General features: G+C 35.5%; 1 protein-coding gene across 1 annotated transcript in view; it reads left to right on the top strand.

Annotated features, from left to right (window-relative positions):
- Positions 1-19335, top strand: part of LOC121410786 (speckle-type POZ protein-like) — a 51605-nt gene that overhangs the window by 18829 nt on the left and 13441 nt on the right. The window contains exons 3-4 of the mRNA XM_041603098.1: positions 6427-6548; positions 18965-19116. Coding sequence (XP_041459032.1) covers positions 6427-6548; positions 18965-19116 — 274 coding nt within the window. The remainder of the gene's footprint in view (positions 1-6426; positions 6549-18964; positions 19117-19335) is intronic.

Below are 19335 nucleotides of genomic sequence, written 5' to 3'. Positions count from 1 at the left end.
TATGTTTGTTTTTTCCTTCTATTTTTTAATAAATTATTCAAGTACATGAAATACAAAAAATATTATTTTTCATATTTTGATTAAGTATGAATGGTAGGTATGATTTCATGTCTCATAATTTGTATGTATTATAATGTCATCAAAATGCATTGGAACTCATATCATCTTGATCATTAGGTGTAGGCCTACATGCAAATTTGACTCTAACTCAAAATATTGGTCACATTTTGCCCAATTTTTCATGAGTAGGCTGAGGCCATACTCTATTTTTTTAAATCAAGAATTGCAATACCTACATGTACATGTACTGAGATGTGCATTCAACTGCTGTTTTATGAAAATAAGCGAAACTTACATCCGATTTTGATGAAATTTTCAGCTTTATGCTTGTTTGATTTTTCTCTATTTATTCAAATCAATTTTTTTCTGGGATGAATTTGAACTTTAACTTAAGTTTTAGAGTAACGTACATTTATGTACTACTGTTAATGTATATTATGCATTTGGGTACTCAAAGTTTCCATGAGCTTTTGAGATTTGATGAATGTCTCGTTTAGTATAATCTATTCAGTTAACAGGCACGGTTTATTATTTATTGCATGCCGGAAAATCCATTTAAAAACCTATATGAACAATTATGTTCAATTGGCTTATTGTGGGAAGGACTTGTGGGAAGGTCTAGATAGAGTAATTGAGCCTTATTAGCATGCATTGCCATGTGTCTGACAATCACGTTGAGCCTGCTATGCATTTGCATGCTCTGCCAGACAAAGATGAGCAGAAAATTGAGATTAAAGGGCAAGTTCACACTTAACAAAAAGTTGATTTGAATGAATATTAAAATAAAAATGCTGAAATTTCATCAAAATTTGATGTGAAATAAGATATGACTTTTTAAAGTTGTGTTTAATAAGCTTCCTGGTCAGTATGCAAAGGAGGGTTGATGTCACCCCCTCACTAGATTTTGTTTTTTCTCCATTATATTGTGAAACAAGGTTTGATTTCTCCACAGTGTGGGACTGCCATTGCTGGAATGCACATATTGTGATTTAATGAAGATGCTATATTGTGGTATTCTGCAAAAAATTCAATTTTATGTACATGCATTTCATATAACAACAGAAATATTGAGCATGTGACATCAAAGACTCCCTCTCATTTCCATATCACTTGTGCTTATGTAGACTACATGTATACTGTAACTATTTTGTGAAATAAGTGAAACTTATAAAAAAGTGTAAATTTTATAACTTTTACTTCCAAATTTGATGATTTTTTTTTCTTCACCATTTAATATCCTTGTTTGATTCTTCTAATCAAATCTTTTGATGGACCTGCCTTAAATTAAATGCAGTGTAATTTACATGTAGGGGCTCGGGCAATGTTCAAGTTTTGTCCAGTCTCATCTACATGTACATGTGTGCAGCATACAATTTTAGAGGCACGTTTCATGTCAATGTGAGGCTAGTGGTATTCTTAGCTTGAGTTGTTTAGAATGAAACGTGATTACACTGTACACACTGGCAGATGTGTCCTAAATTGTACAGTTAAAGGGCTATATTGTCATGGGTTCAGAGCAAAAAAATGTTTTCATCGACAGTATTGTGCTTGATACATGTAGTACTAGTATATTGTTGGAATTTATCAGTGTAGATTAGAGTGTTGATTGGAGTCAAAAATTGTAATAATCATACATACATACAGTACATACATACATACATACATACACACTTACATGTAGTGTATACTGCAGTACATACGTATGTATGCATGTACATGATTGGGATGCTTTTGGGAGTAAAATATAAAGAAGATTAATCATGTACATGAACTGTACATACATATACATGTATGTAGGTCTGCAATGTACATGTAGGCCTAACGTTAGACGTTATTCTTTAACAAAAAAGAAAAATGAAACAAATTCACATGAAGGGGGAGGGGGGTATACATGTACGTAGCCCTGGGCTAAAATTTTCAACCCTTCCAGTCATTTTGATCAACATTGTACCCATAATGTAACCTACATAGTACATGTACATGTAGTTTAAAAATTAAATACGAAAAAAGTCACAAGAAGTTGAAAAAGAGCTTTCACTCATGGCACTCATACAGGGTCATCACTGGAATTCTCTCCATTGAGATCTCGTTAATGGTACCAGAATTCAGTGTACTGATTACTTTTTAGGACTGATTTGATCAATTTACCAATAATACTAAACACTTCTAAAGGCAACATGTATGTTTTAAATTTGGAGGGCTTCCTGATAGTGAAATCTGTGCGTACAATGTACAATTCTAGGCTGACAAGTAGGCCTAATTAAATACATTGTATGAATCAATGTTGATTTGCATGAAATAAAAGTAATTACTGTTTAGTGTACATGTAGGCTAGAAATCTGTACCAGTTATACCCCTTTCATAAACTCAATTATGCGGCTAATAGCAGCATAATTTGGTCGTAAAATCGGAGGAGGACGAGAGTTATCCGCATTATTTTGATGCTGCTATTATCCGCATAATAGCATCATCGGGATAATAGCAGAATCGGGAACAGATTTTGACTTTATGAACGCATTTCCAAATAATGGGGATAATTGCCATGGTGCGGGCACAAGGTCACCCTTTTCCAACACCACCGCATCGGAGGGGGCGTGTCCAGTTGTCATGACGATTATCTACCTTTTTCAGGACGGGCGCTCGTAAAAATAGTGCGGATTGTGAACGCAATTTTTATTGAATTATCCGCATTACTCTTAGGCGGCTAATTGGAGGATGGGTTTATGAAAAGGGTATTACTGTAGTTGTGGGTACCCTGTCTGTATGTACAGGTTATTGTAGTCAATCAAAACATAGACCCTGTTCTCATTACGCTTTCTAAAACTACATGTACAGTGTACATTTACTGGAAACCGGTTCAGGAAACCAGTTTGGAAGATCGCTTTGTAAGTGTTCCCATTTGATCACCCCAAAATGTCTTTCAAAATCACGTCACGTAAAGCAATCTTGTTGCTTTAGGAACGCTCTCAGTGGGATGACACGTCTCATGTGAAATTCAAAACGGCATCTTGGGTATTCTACACACAGTGTGTAGAGTAGCGCACCTAAAATGTGTGAAGATCGCTTCCTGAAAAACGTTTGTGTCCTCACCTTAAAACAAGTTTAACGAGGCAAAGCGATCTTGAAAACTACATCGCGAGGTGGTTCTATGAGCCGGTTTGGAAGATCGCTTCGACCATTCTCATTAATACACGTTAAACTAGTTTAGTTTAAAACTACATGTAGTTTCCAGTATTAGGAAGGTAGTGAGAACGGTGTTATAGTCTGGTTGGAATTGCGGAATCTGATCTTGAATGGGGCAATTTGATAATAAACCACACCAGACCTCAATGTCTGGGAATGTTAAGGGACGTTGACGTCGCCTGCTTGAGTTTACAAGTGGGCTAGCCATTTAGTACTGTACGTGCTGTATGTACATTTAGGCCTATATACATTTGTATTATGCAGAATGTATAAGGCCTATCGGTGATAGTGGCTTACAGAATATATAAGGCCTATATGTGATAGAGTGGCTTACCCCCAAGGACCACTGCCTTTTATGGACATTGATCATGTTTTTTACCTATTGAATAAAAGCAAGTGAAGAGAGTTGTTATTCATGACTAGACGAAATACACGTATGTGCCCGCATGCAGTGAAATATATATGAAAATAACCAAAATCAGATAAGTTTTTTTCAGTGCTATATTTATCATGAAAATTAGATATAGGCATTATAATTATAAGGGAAATGTGGAAAGATATATTGTTCAGGGTATTCCCTGATTCTGAGGTGGAGAGATGATAACTTGTTGACTCGGTATAAATGCGTTTGGAGACCCCCTTTTTCAGCCTAAATTTCTGTTCCAGAGCAAAGCATCACCAATTCAGGCAGCCACAGAGATTTAGACCATTTTTTCATGTTCTGGAGAGTGGAGACCCTCAAATTTGTAATTTCTTACTCAAGAGGGCACCCCTTCATAATCAACTCAGCCAGTCAGAGCAGCGAGCTTAATCAGAGAGGAGCCCTTACATGTATGTCGGCCCGCCAAAGCCCCCTGCTCCTGCAGCTAGCTTGCGCTGACCCGATATGAATCTTCATGTAGCAAGATGCGTGCACGTTTTTTACATACATGTAGCCGCTATCGATTAGGCCAACGATCTACATGTAATGAGTTCCGGAGACCCCCGTTTTTTATGTGGTCAGTTCCAGAGCATTGAATTTTTAGCAATCGTTGATATAACAGTTGCTCCGGAGACCCTCATTTTCTTAAATTTTTTGAGACCAAAATTTAGTTCCAGAGCCCCCTATTGTCCAGTTGGCGCAGCACATGTTTGAATCATGTTTGAATTTGAGTACCCCCCCCCCCCCCCCGTATATGATAATCTATCTTATAGGTTATAGTACAGTTTTCCCATTTACACTTCATTAGAGCAGAACATGCCTAAACTGAAAATATAAATGAAAAATATTACCCAAGAATCAAATTTAAAGGCAAGGTTATTTATTTATACAATATTATTATTCATATCAATTCTAACATGCAAAATGCAAAAAGTGTCACAACTTACCCCGTCTTCCCCTACTGTATTTTGGTGATTTTAATGGTTATTACAGTTTTTTAGTGATTCTAAAACTAATTACTGTATTATGGTCATTGTAATGCTTATTCAGAATTTACTTCTAGAGGACATGATTATGAGGTCAAAGTTTGCATACATGTAATATAAACATGTATCTACCCCTTTTAAAGGCTATTTACCGGTACATTCTTTAGCTCGCATCACAATGGACTCAAATATTAGTATGTACATGTACATGTAAAAGCGCCGGGGGGGGGGGGGGGCAGTCAAATGCATTACTGTACACATGCATTGCCAAATTATTTCCAAACACCCCCTAAATGAGTTTTTCTCTGTGTGCAAAATAACCCCCTAAAGAAGTTTTTGTGACCTTCATTAACTCCTTTTGGCCCCTAAACAAGTTTTGTCTTCTTGCTCTATAGACAAAACTATATTCATGGGTATTGCATACCCCCAGTGCAGTTAGGGTTAAAATACCACAATCGGGAAGAACCTGAACACTTTAGAAACGAGTAGGAAAAAGCTAGGGGAAAAAAATACCCTAAATATGTTTGACACCGCGATTGACCATTGACCAGTCTTTCAAAACCACCCATACAGTATTTTTGAAAATCAGTGTTTTTTGATACCCTTAATGAGTGCACGTGCGGCCCACGTCCAAAACTGAAAAAACACCCCAGAAAAATGCTGACTTGAATAAATAGAGAAAAATCAAACTAGCATAGTGCTGAAATTTCATCAAAATTGGATGTAAAATAAGAAAGTTATGACATTTTAAAGTTTAGCTTATTTTTCACAAAACAGTGATATGCACAACTAGGTGGGTCAGTCGATGATGTCCATCACTCACTATTTATTTTGTTTTTTATTGTTTGAGTTATACAATATTTCATTTATTATAGATTTGACAAAGGAGCAACTTAACTTAAACATATAGTACTAATGCCACATGTTCAGGGAGGAATTAATCATTGTATCACTTGCCAATGAGGATAAAATTAGAATATTTCATATTTGACATAATAAAATACAAAAGAAATAGTGAGTGGATGATGTCGTAGTCTCCTCATTTGCATACCAGCCAGGATGTGCATATAACTGTTTTGTGAAATTAACCAAAACTTTAAAATGTCATAACTCATCTTATTTTACATCTGATTTTGATGAAATTTTCAGTGTTATGCCTGTTGGATTTTTCTGTTTTTATTCAAATCAACTTTTTGTTGGGGTCGACTTGTCCTTTATTCATGTTTTTTGGTCACGCATGTGATTTTCGTGACAAATTGTATGTATTTTATGCAAAATTGTCTCAAGATGTAATGAAAATTTTTCCTTGTGATGCCAAAGAATAGGAATTATATTATAATTTGAATCTTGTTATTTCTCAGTTTGTTAAATGACCCCATTAAATTAAATATTTGTGCTCATGATGTGAAAATATGAGCAAAACTTGTTTAGACATGTAATATTGGTGTAAATCTCATTTAAATTTTACCAAAATATCAGGGTTTTAGCAGAAAAATTATGATTTCTAGTGATAAATGCACATGTAGGCCTACATATTACATAATAGAACATATATCCTCTTTTGTTCAGTACCAACATGTTGGACAGATGTGGCAGATTTAGCTATATATTTGCCTGGTGTATGTGAATTTTTGTTTCTGATATTAAACACCATTTCCATTTCTCTTCTCCCAATCTGACCTCAAGTTTTATAGTCTTCAATAACTACATGTACATGTACATTATATGTAACTAATATGTAACACCCCTTTTGAATATGTATTTTTTAACCTGTAGGTGAAGGTTGTAAAGTTCTCATACATGTGGACAATTAACAACTTTAGCTTCTGTAGAGAAGAGATGGGAGAAGTGCTCAAGAGTTCAACATTTTCATCAGGTGCTAATGACAAGCTAAAATGGTGAGCTAGGAAACAAATTAATCTTCTCTAGTGTTGCAGTACTATCATTTTATCATTTATACATTAAAGCAAAGCTTGAAGAACTTTATTATTAGTTGCATGCCGGAAAATCCATTAAAAAGGCCGATGTTGAAAAAAATATAATTAGGACCAATCCGACCAAACAACAACCATGTTTAATGAAGGCATGACAGTAAAAATTTTTTGTCATAGTGGTCGGTGTCAGAACTGTCTACTATTAGAAAATTCTGTCCAGTGTTCAGTGGACTATTGCACAGAACTGACTGGTTTTGATTAATTTCCTTATTGACATTCAAATGGAATCAGAATGATATTCCTTACAAAAACACAACTAGATTTCACTACCATGAACCCCCATGGCAAGATGATCAAGATTTTAAAGGGATAGTCCGGGATGAAAATATCTAAAAAGAGAGTAAAATTCGCAGAGCAAAATGCTGAAAATTTCATCAAAACCCGATTACAAATGACAAAGTTATTGAATTTTAAAGTTCATCAATATTTTGTGAAAACAGTTATATGCTCATCGTCATGAATATTCATTAGGTGGGCTGATGATGTCACATCCCCACTCTCCTTTTCAGAAATCATAAATGTTTCATTTTTTCATACATGTGTATTAATGATGTGTCTCCATTATGATGAAATAAATTGTGGCAATAAATAACTAATGCACAAATAATCAGTTTCCAATCCAATTGTTTTAGTTCTTGGTGGGAAAATTTCATGTTGTAAAATACAACAGAAAAAGTGGGGATATGACACCATCAGCCCAATTAAAGAATATTCATAAAGACATGCCTACATGTATATGTAGAACAGTTTCACCGGGATAATGCAAATCTTTAAAATTCAATTACTTTGTTATATCCGAATTTGATCAAATTTTCAGCATTTTGCTCTGAATTTTACTGTTTTTTATTGAGATAGAAATATCTCCAGCCTGGACCATCCCTTTAAACCACTACAAAAAATACCCTTGTGACAACCCTAATCAGTATCACTTTTTTCAGGTTTTGAGAGATTAGGCTGTTTTGTGAAAGACAATTTTGTCTGCATGTAGTTCAAAACCTCTGTGGCAGTCAATATTGCTTGGAATGCTCCCCTGTCATATTGATTAATTTCCTACTTAATTGTTTTGTTATTATATCGTGGAATTCTCGAACGACCTGCCACTAATAATTAGACAGTCTCCATTAGCAATTTTCAAAAAATCATTAAAAACTAAACTCTTTCGTACTTTTTTTTTCGTAGTTTTTGAAATATTACATTTAATTAATTCATTGTAAGCTCTTTGGGCCTAATGGGAAAAGCGCAAATAATAAGTAATAACTAGAATTTAATTCGTCATGCGGACGAATTAGGTGGTCTGTCATGATTTGTCATTCAGTGTCGGCTGATGTATGAAATAAATCATTTAGATATCATTGATAATCTTGATCGTAGACATCCTAAGAATAAGTTTTGACCATTGCTAAATGTGATTATTGATGTGGTGATGACAATCGTCAGACATACATCTTCAAACAGATACATACAAGATAGATGATTATATATATAGATGGATGGAGTGGTGGATGGAGCGATGGATGGATCAAGTGATCGATTGAGAGATAAATGATAGGTGGTTATATTAATAAAACATAGATAGACAGACAGACAGACATATAGATAGATAAATAGATAGATAGATAGAGACAAATAGATTGATATAGATAGATAGCCAGACAGACATACATATGGAAAGATAGATAGAGACAGGCAGATAGATTGATGGATATATAGAACGATAGATAGATATACATATCTAAACAGATAAATATGTTATATTAGACAGAGAGAGAGATAGATAGACAGATACATATACAGAGTAGGTAGATAGACAGATAGACATATATATGGATAGATAGATTTATAACAGATATTGAGCTAGCATATTTCCCGTAGACTTTACACGTAAGCAAATTTGAGAATTACAAGTCCAATTTTGCAAGCGAAATACAGGCATGATCCCGGCATCTGATCAAAAAATGGAGGGCACACTTCCGAAAGCTTAGAATCTCAGCTACAACATACTAAAATCTCAGGGAAAACCGACACGAAAAAATGGAGATATGGCTCACGAAATAGAGGAATGTCGAATCTAGTTTTGAGAAAAAGTCATGTCCCATAGAGATTACACGCAAAATGAGGAAAAATGACATGCCTCTTTTCATCGCTGTTTTACGCAATGATGCATTTCTCTAAACGAAAATTCATGTGTATTAAGGAGAAAGAGTACATTATAATCTACTACATATGAAAATCTGGGCGAAAATCGATCTATATTCGAGAAGTTACAACCAAATTTGCATAAATTTGATAACGTCATTTTTGAGAAAATGAAATTTTTAGTTTAGGCGCCATTTTGATGACGTCATGATATAATTTAGGGACAATGGTGACATGAAATCATATCTACAACTCATACTCTATTGATATATGAAAAAAAAAATGGGGGTCAATGGACTATTTAAAGAGCTACAGTGAATTTGTAATAGGCATGTTTTTACCCATATATGGCCTATAGTGAGAGCTCGCGCGCACACGTGCTTCAAACTTTAACGGGTGTTAATTTCGTTATTATTGGTCATAGAGAGCTAAATTGGGTATCAAATTGTTCAAAATTATATTATCAATGCAATGATGTAAAAAAAACAGTGTTTTTGCACTGCGTTAGGGCATTACGCGCGGAAACGCGCGCGCATGCGTGTGCGCGCGCAAATTTTTGAAATGCTTAGAATGACCTGAAACGTACTCTTGTTTGGTCAAAAAGTGATTTTGAGCATTTTTTAATTTTGACGCGCGCGTACGCGCGCGTCGTGACCTCCAGGTGACCTTTGATGACATGACCTGATGACTTTTGACCTGAACTTGATGTGATGTGAATATTGTTAATTTTTGATAATTGATAATGGAGATATGATTGATAATGTGATTTTACAAAATGGCGCCTAGATGACGTCATCATGACCTGATGACCTTGAAAAGCTTATTTTGACGTGTCCATGACAGATCCTATTAATGACGAAAAATTCAGCAAAATTGATTCAGCCGATTCGGAGAAAAGTTGGCGACAACATAGGTGCGAAAAATAAATCAATGAAATGCTAACAATAATTAAAATACTAGAATTTAATTCGTCATGCGGACGAATTAGGTGGTCTGTCATGATTTGTCATTCAGTGTCGGCTGATGTATGAAATAAATCATTTAGATATCATTGATAATCTTGATCGTAGACATCCTAAGAATAAGTTTTGACCATTACTAAATGTGATTATTGATGTGGTGATGACAATCGTCAGACATACATCTTCAAACAGATACATACAAGATAGATGATTATACCTCACGGATCAACACGGCAATGCCGGCATGATCCGGGGAGGTCCGGGATAGTTTTGCCCCAGATGACTGTGAACACGGCATCAACACGGCAGCTTCACACGGATCTACACGGATCATGCCGGCAGAGCACGTCGTCAACACGGACCAATACGTCAGCAACACGGACCTACACGTCAGCTACACGGACCACCACGTCAGCAACACGGACCTACACGTCAGCAATACGGACGAACACGTCAAATGCGTTATCCATTGAGCTAGCATATTCCCCATAGAGATTACACGTAAGCAAATTTGAGAATTACAATTCCAATTTTACAAGCGAAATACGGGCATGATCCCGGCATCTGATCAAAAAAGTGAGGGCATATTTTCGAAAGCTTAGAATCTCGGCTACAACATACTAAAAGCTCAGGGAAAACTGACAAGAAACAATGGAGATATAGCTCACGAAATAGAGGAATGTCGAATCTAGTTTTGAGAAAAGGTCATGTCCCCTAGAGATTACACGCAAAATACATGTGATATGAAAAAAGTAATTATAATCTGTTTTATCTTGCTAAATTTAAACTTTTATACCTTTAAATTATCATAAAGGATCATGTAAGAAGCGGCAAAAAGAAAAAAAAAGTGAAAAAAAATTTTCATCTTGTTCACCCCAGGACTCGAACCCGCGCCCTTTAGAAAGCAGTCAAAGCCACGATATTCCCCATAGAGAATACACGTAAGCAATTTTGAGAATTACAAGTCCAATTTTGCAAGTGAAATACAGGCATGATCCCGGCATCTGATCAAAAAATGGTGGGCACATTCCGAAAGCTTAGAATCTCAGCTACAACATACTAAAAGCTCAGGGAAAACTGACAAGAAACAATGGAGATATGGCTCACGAAATAGAGGAATGTCGAATCTAGTTTTGAGAAAAAGTCATGTCCCATAGAGATTACACGCAAAATGAGGAAAAATGACATGCCTCTTTTCATCGCTGTTTTACGCAATGATGCGTTTCTCAAAACGAAAATCCATGTATACTGAATAGAAAGAATACATTCTAAACTACAACATATCGAAATCTGGGCGAAAAATGATCTATATTCGAGAAGTTACAACCAAATTTGCATAAATTTGATGACGTCATTTTTGAAAAAATGAAATTTTTAGTTTAGGCGCCATTTTGATGACGTCACGATATAATTTAGGGACAATGGTGACATGAAATCAAATCTACAACTCATACTCTATCGATATATGAAAAAAAAATTGGGGGTCAACGGACTATTTAAAGAGCTACAGTGAATTTTCAATAGGCATGTTTTTGCCCATATATGGCCTATAGTGAGAGCTCGCGCGCACACGTGCTGCAAACTTTAACGGGTGTTAATTTCGTTATTAATGGTCGTAGAAGGTTGATCAAGGTATCAAATTGTTCAGAATCTTATTATCAATGAAATGATGTAAAAAAAAATGGTGTTTCTGACTTTCGTTAAGGTGTAACGCGCGGAAACGCGCGCGCATATTTGCGCGCGCGCAAATTTTTGAAATGCTTAAAATGACCTGAAACGTACTCTCGTTTGGTCAAAAAGTGATTTTGAGCATTTTGAAATTTTGACGCGCGCGTACGCGTGCGTCGTGACCTCCAGGTGACCTTTGATGACATGACCTGATGACCTTTGACCTGAAGTTGATGTGATGTTAATTAAATTGATTTTTGATAATTGATAATGGAGATATGATTGATAATGTGATTTTACAAAATGGCGCCTAGATGACGTCATCATGACCTGATGACCTTGAAAAGCTTATTTTGACGTGTCCATGATAGATCCTATGGATGACATGAAATTCAATGAAATTGAATAAATCCATTTTGAGATAACTTGGCGACAAGAAAATCCGTAAAAATAAATAAATAAATAAAAATAACTAGAATTTAATTCGTCATGCGGACGAATTAGGTGGTCTGTCATGATTTGTCATTCAGTGTCGGCTGATGTATGAAATAAATCATATAGATATCATTGATAATCTTGATCGTAGACATCCTAAGAATAAGTTTTGACCATTGCTAAATGTGATTATTGATGTGATGATGACAATCGTCAAACATACATCTTCAATCAGATACATACAAGATAGATGATTATATATATAGATGGATGGAGTGGTGGATGGAGTGGTGGATGGAGCGATGGATGGATCAAGTGATCGATTGAGAGATAAATGATAGGTGGTTATATTAATAAAACATAGATAGACAGACAGACATATAGATAGATAAATAGATAGATAGATAGAGACAAATAGATTGATATAGATAGATAGCCAGACAGACATACATATGGAAAGATAGATAGAGACAGGCAGATAGATTGATGGATATATAGAACGATAGATAGATATACATATCTAAACAGATAAATATGTTATATTAGACAGAGAGATAGACAGATACATATACAGAGTAGGTAGATAGACAGACATATATTCATGCAGATCAATATGATCTTCATGATGACGACGGAATATTCATTATGGATGGAATACTTGTGAAAGACGGGAGATGATAAAGCACTGTTAAAAGGGTCTCTTTCATGTATGACAATACATGTGATATGAAACAAAGTAATTATAATCTGTTTTATCTTGCGAAATTTTAAATTTTATACCATTAAATTATCACGAAGGATCATGTACGAGGTGGTAAAAAGAAAAAAAATGAAAAAAAAATATTGTTTACCCCAGGACTCGAACCTGCGCCCCTGTGAAAGCGATTCAAATGCGTTATCCATTGAGCCACGATATTCCCCATAGAGAATACACGTAAGCAATTTTGAGAATTCCAATTTTGCAAGCGAAATACGAGCATGATCCCGGCATCTGATCAAAAAATGGAGGGCACATTTTCGAAAGCTTAGAATCTCGGCTACAACATACTAAAAGCTCAGGGAAAACTGACAAGAAACAATGGAGATATGGCTCACGAAATAGAGGAATGTCGAATCTAGTTTTGAGAAAAAGTCATGTCCCATACAGATTACACGCAAAACACATGTGATATGAAAAAAATCAATTATAATCTGTTTTATCTTGCTAAATTTAAACATTTATACCTTTTAAATATCATAAAGGATCATGTAAGAAGTGGCAAAAAGAAAAAAAAAACTGAAAAAAAATCATCTTGTTCACCCCAGGACTCGAACCCGCGCCCTTTAGAAAGCAGTCAAAGCCACGATATTCCCCATAGAGAATACACGTAAGCAATTTTGAGAATTACAAGTCCAATTTTGCAAGTGAAATACGGGCATGATCCCGGCATCTGATCAAAAAATGAAGGGCACATTTCCGAAAGCTTAGAATCTCAGCTACAACATACTAAAAGCTCAGGGAAAACCGACAAGAAAAAATGGAGATATGGCTCACGAAATAGAGGAATGTCGAATCTAGTTTTGAGAAAAAGTCATGTCCCATAGAGATTACACGCAAAATGAGGAAAAATGACATGCCTCTTTTCATCGCTGTTTTACGCAATGATGCGTTTCTCAAAACGAAAATTTATGTTTACTGAGGAGAAAGAGTATATTCTAAACTACATCATATCGAAATATGGGCGAAAAATGATCTATATTCGAGAAGTTACAACCAAATTTGCATAAATTTGATGACGTCATTTTTGAAAAAATGAAATTTTTAGTTTAGGCGCCATTTTGATGACGTCACGATATAATTTAGGGACAATGGTGACATTAAATCAAATCTACAACTCATACTCTATCGATATATCAAAAAAAAATTGGGGGTCAACGGACTATTTAAAGAGCTACAGTGAATTTTCAATAGGCATGTTTTTGCCCATATATGGCCTGTAGTGAGAGCTCGCGCGCACACGTGCTGCAAACTTTAACGGGTGTTAATTTCGTTATTAATGGTCGTAGAAGGTTGATCAAGGTATCAAATTGTTCAGAATTTTATTATCAATGAAATGATGTAAAAAAAACGGTGTTTCTGCGTTGCGTTAAGGCGTTACGCGCGGAAACGCGCGCGCATGCGTGCGCGCCCGCAAAATTTTGAAATGCTTAGAATGACCTGAAACGTACTCTCGTTTGGTCAAAAAGTGATTTTGAGCATTTTGAAATTTTGACGCGCGCGTACGCGTGCGTCGTGACATTCAGGTGACCTTTGATGACATGATTAGATGACCCTTGACCTGAAATTAGTGTGATGTTAATTTGATCGATTTTTGATAATTGATAATGGAGATATGATTGATAATGTGATTTTACAAAATGGCGCCTAGATGACGTCATCATGACCTGATGACCTTGAAAAGCTTATTTTGACGTGTCCATGACAGATCCTATAGATGACATGAAATTCAATGAAATTGACTGAGTCCATTTTGAGATAACTTGGCGACAAGAAAATCCGTAAAAATAAATAAATAAATAAAAAGAAAATTCTGACGAAATTAAGAGGTGATCTGTCATAAATGACAGACCACCTAATAAGAAAATTCTGACGAAATTAAGAGGTGATCTGTCATAAATGACAGACCACCTAACTAGAATTTAATTCGTCATGCGGACGAATTAGGTGGTCTGTCTTTATTATTGCCATCATGATCACTATTACCATGTTCATGCAGATCAATGTGATCTTCATGATGACAACTGAATGTTGATTATGGATAGAATGCTTGTGAAAGACGGGAGATGATAAAGCACTGTAAAAGGGTCTCTTTGATGTATGACAATACATGTGATATGAAAAAAGTAATTATAATCTGTTTTATCTTGCTAAATTTTAACTTTTATACCTTTAAATTATCATAAAGGATCATGTAAGAAGTGGCAAAAAGAAAAAAAAAGTGAAAAAAAAATTCATCTTGTTCACCCCAGGACTCGAACCCGCGCCCTTTAGAAAGCAGTCAAAGCCACGATATTCCCCATAGAGAATACACGTAAGCAATTTTGAGAATTACAAGTCCAATTTTTCAAGTGAAATACGGGCATGATCTCGGCATCTGATAAAAAAATGAAGGGCACATTTCCGAAAGCTTAGAATCTCAGCTACAACATACTAAAAGCTTAAAGAAAACTGACAAGAAAAAATGGAGATATGGCTCACGAAATAGAGGAATGTCGAATCTGGTTTTGAGAAAAAGTCATGTCCCATAGAGATTACACGCAAAATGAGGAAAAATGACATGCCTCTTTTCATCGCTGTTTTACGCAATGATGCGTTTCTCAAAACGAATATTTATGTTTACTAAGGAGAAAGAGTACATTCTAAACTACAACATATCGAAATCTGGGCGAAAAACGATCTATATTCGAGAAGTTACAACCAAATTTGCATAAATTTGATGACGTCATTTTTGAAAAAATGAAATTTTTAGTTTAGGCGCCATTTTGATGACGTCACGATATAATTTAGGGACATTGATGACATGAAATCAAATCTACAACTCATACTCTATCGATATATGAAAAAAAAATTGGGGGTCAATGGACTATTTAAAGAGCTATAGTGATTTTTCAATAGGCATGTTTTTGCCCATATACGGCATATAGTGAGAGCTCGCGCGCACACGTGCTGCAAACTTTAACGGGTGTTAATTTCGTTATCATTGGTCATAGAGAGCTAAATTGGGTATCAAATTGTTCAAAATTATATTATCGATGCAATGATGTAAAAAAAACGGTGTTTTTGCACTGCGTTAAGGCATTACGCGCGGAAACGCGCGCGCACATGTGTGCGCGCGCAAATTTTTGAAATGCTTAGAATGACCTACAACGTACTCTACTTTGGTCAAAAAGTGATTTTGAGCATTTTAAAATTTTGACGCGCGCGTACGCGCGCGTCGTGACCTCCAGGTGACCTTTGATGTCATGACTTGATGACCCTTGACCTTAAGTTGGTATGATGTTAATTTGATTGATTTTTGAAAATTGATAATGGAGATATGATTGATAATGTGATTTTACAAAATGGCGCCTAGATGACGTCATCATGACCTGATGACCTTGAAAAGCTTATTCTGACGTGTCCATGACAGATCCTATGTATGACGAAAAATTCAGCAAAATTGATTCAGCCGATTCGGAGAAAAGTTGGCGACAAACATAGGTGCGAAAAATAAATCAATGAAATGCTAACAATTACAATTAAAATACTAGAATTTAATTCGTCATGCGGACGAATTAGGTGGTCTGTCTTTATTATTGCCATCATGATCACTATTACCATGTTCATGCAGATCAATGTGATCTTCATGATGACAACTGAATGTTGATTATGGATAGAATGCTTGTGAAAGACGGGAGATGATAAAGCACTGTAAAAGGGTCTCTTTGATGTATGACAATACATGTGATATGAAAAAAAGTAATTATAATCTGTTTTATCTTGCTAAATTTTAACTTTCGTACCTTTAAATTATCATAAAGGATCTTGTACGAGATGGTAAAAAGAAAAAAAATGGAAAAAAAATCATCTTGTTTACCCCAGGATTCGAACCTGCGCCCCCGAGAAAGCAAGTCAAATGCGTAATCCATTGAGCCAGGATATTCCACATAGAGATTACACGTAAGCAAATTTGAGAATTACAATTCCAATTTTGCAAGCGAAATACGGGCATGATCCCGGCATCTGATCAAAAAATGGAGGGCATATTTTCGAAAGCTTAGAATCTCGGCTACAACATACTAAAAGCTCAGGGAAAACTGACAAGAAACAATGGAGATATAGCTCACGAAATAGAGGAATGTCGAATCTAGTTTTGAGAAAAGGTCATGTCCCATAGAGATTACACGCAAAATACATGTGATATGAAAAAAGTAATTATAATCTGTTTTATCTTGCTAAATTTAAACTTTTATACCTTTAAATTATCATAAAGGATCATGTAAGAAGCGGCAAAAAGAAAAAAAAAGTGAAAAAAAATTCATCTTGTTCACCCCAGGACTCGAACCCGCGCCCTTTAGAAAGCAGTCAAAGCCACGATATTCCCCATAGAGAATACACGTAAGCAATTTTGAGAATTACAAGTCCAATTTTGCAAGCGAAATACAGGCATGATCCTGGCATCTGATCAAAAAATGGTGGGCACACTTGCGAAAGCTTAGAATCTCAGCTACAACATACTCAAAGCTCAGGGAAAACTGACAAGAAAAAATGGAGATATGGCTCACGAAATAGAGGAATGTCGAATCTAGTTTTGAGAAAAGGTCATGTCCTATAGAGATTACACGCAAAATACATGTGATATGAAAAAAAGTAATTATAATCTGTTTTATCTTGCTAAATTTAAACTTTTATACCTTTAAATTATCATAAAGGATCATGTAAGAAGTGGCAAAAAGAAAAAAAAAAGTGAAAAAAAAATTCATCTTGTTCACCCCAGGACTCGAACCCGCGCCCTTTAGAAAGCAGTCAAAGCCACGATATTCCCCATAGAGAATACACGTAAGCAATTTTGAGAATTACAAGTCCAATTTTGCAAGTGAAATACGGGCATGATCCCGGCATCTGATCAAAAAATGAAGGGCACACTTGCGATAGCCCAGAATCTCAGCTACAACATACTAAAAGCTTAAAGAAAACTGACAAGAAAAAATGGAGATATGGCTCACGAAATAGAGGAATGTCGAATCTGGTTTTGAGAAAAAGTCATGTCCCATAGAGATTACACGCAAAATGAGGAAAAATGACATGCCTCTTTTCATCGCTGTTTTACGCAATGATGCGTTTCTCAAAACGAATATTCATGTTTACTGAGGAGAAAGAGTACATTCTAAACTACAACATATCGAAATCTGGGCGAAAAATGATGTATATTCGAGAAGTTACAACCAAATTTGCATAAATTTGATGACGTCATTTTTGAAAAAATGAAATTTTTAGTTTAGGCGCCATTTTGATGACGTCATGATCTAATTGAGGGACAATGGTGACATGAAATCAAATCTACAACTCATACTCTATCGATATATATAAAAAAAAATGGGGTCAACGGACTATTTAAAGAGCTACAGTGAATTTGCAATAGGCATGTTTTTGCCCATATATGGCCTATAGTGAGAGCTCGCGCGCACACGTGCTGCAAACTTTAACGGGTGTTAATTTCGTTATTAATGATCGTAGAAGGTTGATCAAGGTATCAAATTGTTCAGAATTTTATTATCAATGCAATGATGTAAAAAAAACGGTGTTTCTGCGTTGCGTTAAGGCGTTACGCGAGGAAGCGCGCGCGCAAAATTTTGAAATGCTTAAAATGACCTGAAACATACTCTCGTTTGGTCAAAAAGTGATTTTGAGCATTTTGAAATTTTGACGCGCGCGTCGTGACCTTCAGGTGACCTTTGATGACATGACCGGATGACCCTTGACCTGAAGTTGATGTGATGTTAATTTGATTGATTTTTGATAATTAATAATGGAAATATGATTGATAATGTGATTTTACAAAATGGCGCCTAGATGACGTCATCATGACCTAATGACCTTGAAAAGCTTATTTTGACGTGTCCATGACAGATCCTATGTATGACGAAAAAATCAGCAAAATTGATTCAGCCGATTTGGAGAAAAGTTGGCGACAAGAAAATCCGTAAAAATAAAGAAAGTAAGAAATAAGAAAATTCTGACGAAATTAAGAGGTGATCTGTCAAAGACAGACCACCTAATAATGATATTGTCCCTCTCACATCCAACTTCCATGTGTTACATGTATAAATTTGAAATTGAAAGAAAAATAAAGAATTTGTAATCAAAATAAAATCAGAAGTCAAAACTGTCAATATTCGGTGTACATTTTAACCATTAAATCTAAAATTCAATAAGATATCCGACTTCTCAATTTTTGTGTGTCTGTGTATTTCCTCTCTGTCCATCTTTCTTCATCCTTACTGATCCCCCCCTTTTCTTCCTCTCTGTCTCTTTTTCTCATCATTTACCCATCTCGTTTTCTCATTTTGTACTTCTGCTTCTCTCTTCCTTGTTTGCAGGTGTTTGCGTGTGAATCCTAAGGGCCTTGATGAAGAGAGCAAGGATTATCTGTCTCTCTATCTCCTCCTCGTGTCCTGTAATAAAGCTGAAGTCAGGGCCAAGTTTAAGTTTTCTATACTCAATGCAAAGAGGGAAGAAACAAAAGCCATGGGTGAGTCCATCACAATTATTGTAATAGTATTTGTGGAAAATCTCAGGATTATTTTCTCTTTCTCTGATTATATCCTCTGTTATCACAGGTATTTTGCATTACATTGTTTTATGCATGCATTAATTTGATAAAACCTGTACTGAATTCAAACTGGTATGCCTGTGCTTCCTTAATCCACAGGGCAGATGCTCCCTTTAATGTTCTACTGTGAGTAAAGCT

Source organism: Lytechinus variegatus, chromosome 3, assembly GCF_018143015.1.
Source record: "Lytechinus variegatus isolate NC3 chromosome 3, Lvar_3.0, whole genome shotgun sequence".
NCBI classification, from domain to species: Eukaryota; Metazoa; Echinodermata; class Echinoidea; order Temnopleuroida; family Toxopneustidae; genus Lytechinus; species Lytechinus variegatus.
Note: the sequence above shows the minus strand (reverse complement) of the source record. Positions and strands in the feature narration are given on the sequence as shown.